We start from the raw sequence: 6,623 nt of genomic DNA, 5'->3' as shown, positions 1-6,623 counted from the left end.
TGGAGTCCCGCTGAGCTCCCTCCAGTCAAAGAAAGCTTCACCAGTCACACATTCAGTTCTCCTGACTGGATTTCTAATTCCTGCAGTATAATCAGGTGCCTAAGGATGAGCATGAATTCACCCTTTAGGAGTACTAAGCCAGAGATACAAAGGAGATGAGAGCACTAACCCAGGTCTCAGAAGTAGAACCCTACCTACAATATGACATTGCCTCATGAAATTCCTTGCATCGTTGTTTTTGAACACTTGACCTTGAAACTTTTAAATATTCTTTCGTATTTAAGAAGAACACAAATAATCAAAGTCATCAGTATTTGGAGCATATTTATCCACTGTATAGATCTTTATTGTCTGAACATAATAAGCAGCAGCTTTTGAGACCAGGGTAGAGGAGAAGAAATGGGCACCTAACAACTCCAATTAAGAGGAACTTGTATGACATATGCTTCTCTGGCCTATACTTCTCAGTGCAACTGGGGTTGTATTTCCCTGAAAATTAAGGCATCCTTCTTTAAAAAAAACCAAAACCCCCAAACAACTACATTTAACAAAGAGCATTACCACGAGAGAAAGAGGCAGCGGTGCTTGAACCACATACACTGCTGACAGGTCACCTGTAATTCAAGTCTGCATTAAATCCAAAATCCAATTAATGTAATTGCTTGGGTTCATCGATTTATTTGTTTGTTTGGGGAGGGTTTTTTTTGTGTGCTACTTTTTGGCAGAGGTTCTTAGATAAATCATATATTCAATATTCTTAAAATGAGATTGTCCTTTCTCCCACTAATCTTCCTACCAGATGAGACAACTCCCCTCCTACAGGCAACCTGGCTAGCAACATTCACTTGTACTTTGAAATTTAAATTTAGTTTTCAATTCTACATGAATGTGTACAAGCTATCACCCAATAACTTACTGCTTAATGTACAGCAAACTATACCCAAGATATCAAAAGAATCTGTCTGGAATTTTTGAATTCTCTAAAATATGAACTTTCATGCAATGCATGGCATGTGAAGCACAAATGATCCTGAAATAAGAAAATACACACTTAATGTGGGACGGAGGAAACTGTTTCTGAAGCAGATTTTTCACTTGTTAGCTATGAACTCACACTCGCTGACAAAGAAAAAATATTATGGGCAACTAAATATTAATCTTAAAGATCTGCTGACACTGGACATTAGGAAAACAAAACATATTGAAATGCAGATTCATTTACATATACAAAGACAATTTGTAAATTTCTGCACAACATTAAAGTCTTTTGTGGAACAAAACCAACAAATCTCTTGGGAGGAAAAAGTGCAAACAAAAAAGAATTTTTGTGGAAGCTAAGCATGGAACAAAGAAAGTAGTTATACTGAGGTTAAACCTCTCTTTCAGAATATTAGGAATCATCTAATTAGAGAGCAGGATCAAACTGAACTACCCCATATTTTCCACTTACCATCCACTCAGGTTCAGAAGCCTGAATTTGTTCACCCTGTCCAGGTTTTAGGCCAACCTGAGTGTCAGATTTCAGTGTTCTCAAACTACAGAGAGGTGCAGGATGAAACTTGTTCAAGGCTTGGTGAAATGGAACAGTATATTCCCATTTTCTATCCCCTGTTAACTTTCTATAGTTTAGATCACCTTTGAAAAGAAGCAAGTTTGACTTCTGCAGGTCAGCATACAAATCAGGAGCAATTCCACCCATACTGGAAAAGTCATGTGGCAAAGTCCAAAACATGTGATCATGGTAAACCCAAACTCCCTTTTTCAAATTGCCCTCCCAGTTTATCCCACATCTGGACATCCACATATGATTAGCTGACTGCAGTTGTTTAACAGTCCAGTTAAAATCATGCTTTGTGGTATCTGACACGTACCATGGAAAACTTTTTCCATGAAAATGGACTTCATCAGCTAGCTTTGATGATAACAAGAAATCAGCCAACACGAGATCACTTACAAGTTCAAATCCAGCATTATCCAGGATTATATCAACTCTAACATTACTTCCTTCTGTTCTATTTTTTTTTGCATTTACAAGTACTGACCAAAGTTTTTCCATATCATTCACTAAGATGTAAGGTACCATGTTTTCCAGGGATTGTAAGGGACTAGATTTCTGAGAGCTCTCTTTCCCAGCTGAAAAAGAAAGGTCACACTTATTGCCCCACAATGACACCTAGAAGAAAAAAAAAAGGCAGAAACATTTGCTAAGTCTCACTGTTAGTTACATTCTACACTTCACATACATTAAAGATTTTGTTTGCTTGTTTTCAGTTTAGGTAATGAAGGCTCTAACTCCACATACTTCTCCAAGCTTTAATATAACTCAGCTTCTTGTACAGGTATCTTAATCTAGACAAGATTTCATGGAAGAAACCAAACAATGCCCTGTATTTATGCAGCATCAGAAGTGACAAAGATGGAAGATTTAGATCAGTGTAAATCCACTGATCACAAAGCTTAGAACACAAATATTCTCCATATTGCAGTTCCAAAAAATATCAGTGGTTAGCACAGAAAAAGGAGTAATAAAAGCAGGCTCTTTTTTTTAATTCAATGCAGGCAAGTAATAAATTGTATTTTAAGTACTTGCTAATGAGCTCTTTATAAAGATTCATCAAATACTTGGTGTGAACTTTCGTCAGTTAATGAACTTGTAATCCTACGATACTTTGCTACATTCCAACAATAACACCATTATAAAGCTTTTTCTAGCTTGGACTGACTTCTAATTTTTTCTCCAAAGAAATCTAGAAACATTTAGAATGTCAATAAAATGAACTGGTTTAAAAAATTATAGTTAAATAACAAAGAGGTCATCTGAAACTTGACTTGAGAGATGCTGCTTTTCAGGGAGAACTGCTGGGTTTCAAATACACAATGAAGATCAGCAGTTACTGAAAATGTCACATTTAATACAAATAACCAAAACTTAAATATTTCCAGAGTAGCAGGAATACAGTGTGGCTATCAGGATTTCATCACACTTTTATAAACAAAAGACCTATCTTTTAATTTCCATATGAAGGTCAGATTCTTTATAACCTAGAGTTTTTGTCTGTTTCATAGAAGACGTATCTTATATTCTCATGTTAGGCATTACTAGTTTACCTGCAATAGCTTGAAAAGTTCTTCCTTAAGTTGTTTTTCATCTAGATCCTTGATGTTCTTAAGAAGTTCCTGGAAGTAAGTGCATAAGGCAATAACAGCCTCTTGGGATTCAAAGAAATTTTGAGCCTTTCCTTCCTTAAATACATCGAAGTTGTCAATAGGTGGGCTAAAAAGAGAAGAACAGATACATTAACATACTTGCCACATTCCCCATGACAGCACATGAAAATGCAAGCTCGAAGTTCAACTTTTTTAGAGTGTACTATGGGCCTTAGTTATAATTTCCACTTCTAATTTGTCATAGAAGATTTTCACACATCTCAGTAACAGCCTGATACTGCATCTCCCTCAAGCTGGCAGTATACAAGACATGTCTGTATTTCTAGCAATATATTCTGAAAGTAAACAAGTGTCTTCAGTCCCAACAGTTCTGGGGACTGCACATACAGTGACCACTTTGAACTCCAATCTTCAGACACAGAGATATAAGCTGTAACATACAAGTGAACTCCTGTGGAGCACTGTTGGCCCAATTTTAATCATGTTTGTGTGTGCTGAAGTGTAGTTCCCATACCAAATTCTCTTACAGTGACAGAAAGTTACTCCTATGAAAGCCTTTACTGGGACTTTGGAAAATTAGCCTGAAAAAGATGACAAAACAATTCAGTTCTTGCAATAGATAAGAAATATAGGCTCATCTATTATAAGACGTATTTGCCAAACACCTTTTGACAAACCATTAAACTTCCATCCAAGCATGTGATTAACAGCAGCTAAATAATGAAGATTAAGAACCTGAAAGCTTACTAATGAAAAGTATCTGCTCAGCTTTCCAAGTGCAATCCATGAGATCCATTTCATGTTTGAAGTTCTTGGTACAAGAGCTTAAATTACACAAACACCAGCAGAAACTCAGTCCCATTTCTCTGTTTGCATCTCTGCAGCACTAAGGGTAAATCTTGTACTCACGGAGCTTTCAAATTTTTTTGGCAGCAGCGAGAACTTAAACGGTTCATTCCTACCCCATGACACTGTACTGGCACCTCTCCACGGTACCAGCACAAGAAGTTTTTCCTGCCCTGTTATTTTTAACCAGGATCAGCTCCCAGAGTTTGATGCAACACATGTTCTGCAAGCACTGGTGTAACTAAGAAGGTGGTGTAGAATGAACAACAGAGGCTGCTTCAGCTGAGGCTACTCCTGTAAGAAACAGTTCTCAAGTGGTAACTTCAGGTTTCGAGCAGCAAAACAAGTTGGAATGCCCAACAGGTTAATGGTTTTTGCATTTTGTGTTTTAGGCTAACGTGTTAAGAGATGATTCTAGACTAACAAACCTTTTAGAAAGGCTACATGATTTCCATATCTCAATTCACACTAGTCTGCAAGGTCAAGCTATAGAATCAGGCTTAAGAGTTTTTATGTACATTAACTCACCAAAACTGAAGCATAAAAAAAGTAATAAGCTCCAAATTCTGTTGTATGCAAGAAGAAAATGTATTAATTTTCAATCTGAGGTGTGAGAAGAGGGAAAAGGAGTAAGTTAAAAGCTTAAAATCTTCCTTTATCTCACTTATCAGCTGTCTTCCTTTCTCCTAGAATAAAAATGGGAAAGAGCAATGTTTTGCAAAGTAATATACCAAGCTAGTAAATACTTACTTCTGTGCTAATGCTGCATGAATTCTTCGATACATATAACACTCTACATACAACCAAGGGGACTGAAACCAGCTTGGTTCTCCATTTCCATTTGATAGATTTCGTTGGTGGTCCAGGTACTGGTTCCACAGTGTGGCATCAGGCAGCTCATCTTCCAAAGGGGTCACTGGTTTGTCTGTCTGCAGTTCATTCCGCAGTTTGGAGAGGAAAGATATAGCTCTCTTCTCTGCTTCAACACCCTTCTGAAATAAGCGGAGAACAAAAGTTCCTATTCTGAACATTTATTCCTGTAGAGACACAGATCAACTCCGCATGAAAGATGTAAATGGTAAGTTTTAATTGCCAAACACAAGTTCCTGACAATCAGAGCTCGATTCAACAAAACATATTTCAGTGAATAAAGCCCATTTTAGACCCAACATCCCAACATGAACTGCATGTGGAACTTCTTCTTAGATTGGACTTTTTGCTTAGTAGAGGGGATGAGAGAATGGAAACTGCCACATTTAGAAAGTGTTACAGTCTATCAACACGAAGACGAGAGAATGTGAAGCCCTTGCAGAAGTGACAGATCACAAACAGGTTGGGCAGAAAGGTGGGTTACAAAATTAATCAAAAGTAGCTATGAGAAAGAGATTAAAACAAGCCAAACAGACAAAAATTGAGACAGACAAGTAATAACTGTAGTAAGAAGCCAGGAAAAAACAACGCAGAGAAGGGGTCTCAAGGCTTAGGGGGGGAAAAACATCAGGAAAGAGACAAGACCTTACTCTTACCTCACCATGTTCTTCAAAAAATTCATTTTTATGTCGATGCAGAGTGTCGATAACCCTTGTGAGGATCTGGGGCAGTCTGTCTTTAATTGTAAAATATGCAAAGGATCTAAAAGGGAGAGGATCGAGATCTTAGTATTGACAGCAAGTGATGAAATAGCTTCTATTTTATAAATCAAATGCAAGGCCTTTGTGCTGCTTTGTGCTAGGATAGTGTTAGTTTTCTTCACAGTAGCCGGTAAGGGGCTGTGGTTTGGATTTGTGCTGGAGACAGTGTTGATAACACAGAGATGTTTTCATTGTCCCTGAGCAGTGCTTACACAGAGCCAAGGCCTCTCCTGCCTCTCACCCCACACCACCAGTGAGCAGGCTGGGGATGCACAAGCAGTTGGGAGGGAATGCTGTCAGGACAGATGACCCCAGCTGACCAAAGGGATATTCCACACCACATGGTGTCATGCTCAGCAATGGGAACTAGGAGGAAAAGTTGGCTGCAGGAGTCACTGCCTGGGTACTGGCTGGGCATCAATCAGGTGGTGGTGACCAACTGTTTTCATTTGCTTTGCTTGTTTTTCTTGGGTTCTATTTCTCTTTGTTCTTTTTGCTTTCATCACTACTTATTATTATTTCAATTATTAAAATGTTCGTATCTCAACCCACAAGTTTTCTTGCTTTTACCCTTCCAACTCGCTTCCCCCCACCCTGCAGAGGGCTGTGTGGTGCTTAGCTGCCAGCCGTTGTAACCACAAGAGTCTCACAAGTAGCTTTATGTGCCTTTAAATCAGTTGACAGCAATTACAAAAAGAAATAGAAGAATCTCTAATTGGTCACGTCCTTAGGTCTATTTCTGAGGAAAAAGCTAAGCAGCAGTCTTTTCAAGGCAGAATCAGAATCTCAGGGGTGGGAATGGACTTTATACATCATCTATTCCCAACCTCCTGCCATGGGCACGGACACTACTGGCCCCACCAAAAATTAAAGCTAGTTCTGGGCTAAAATGTGTTCGGTAATTGCACAGATGCAAAGCCAGGGAAACGCAGAACTAGCAGCACAGAGATCTCCTTAAAGTTTATGTGTCTTGTCAAG

General features: G+C 38.5%; 1 protein-coding gene across 1 annotated transcript; it reads right to left on the bottom strand.

Annotated features, from left to right (window-relative positions):
* Nucleotides 1-1,217: 1,217 nt before the first annotated feature.
* On the bottom strand, nt 1,218-5,646 carry LOC103802879 (chromosome unknown open reading frame, human C6orf211; the record flags this gene model as incomplete). The annotated part of the gene is made up of 4 exons (XM_009075414.1): nt 1,218-2,173; nt 3,109-3,274; nt 4,765-5,006; nt 5,541-5,646. Coding segments are annotated over 4 exons (1,282 nt in total), but the record flags the coding sequence as incomplete, so codon positions are not given.
* Nucleotides 5,647-6,623: the final 977 nt, after the last annotated feature.

Source organism: Acanthisitta chloris, unplaced genomic scaffold, assembly GCF_000695815.1.
Source record: "Acanthisitta chloris isolate BGI_N310 unplaced genomic scaffold, ASM69581v1 scaffold3620, whole genome shotgun sequence".
Lineage (NCBI taxonomy): Eukaryota > Metazoa > Chordata > Aves > Passeriformes > Acanthisittidae > Acanthisitta > Acanthisitta chloris.
This window is presented reverse-complemented; position numbering and strand designations above follow the sequence as displayed.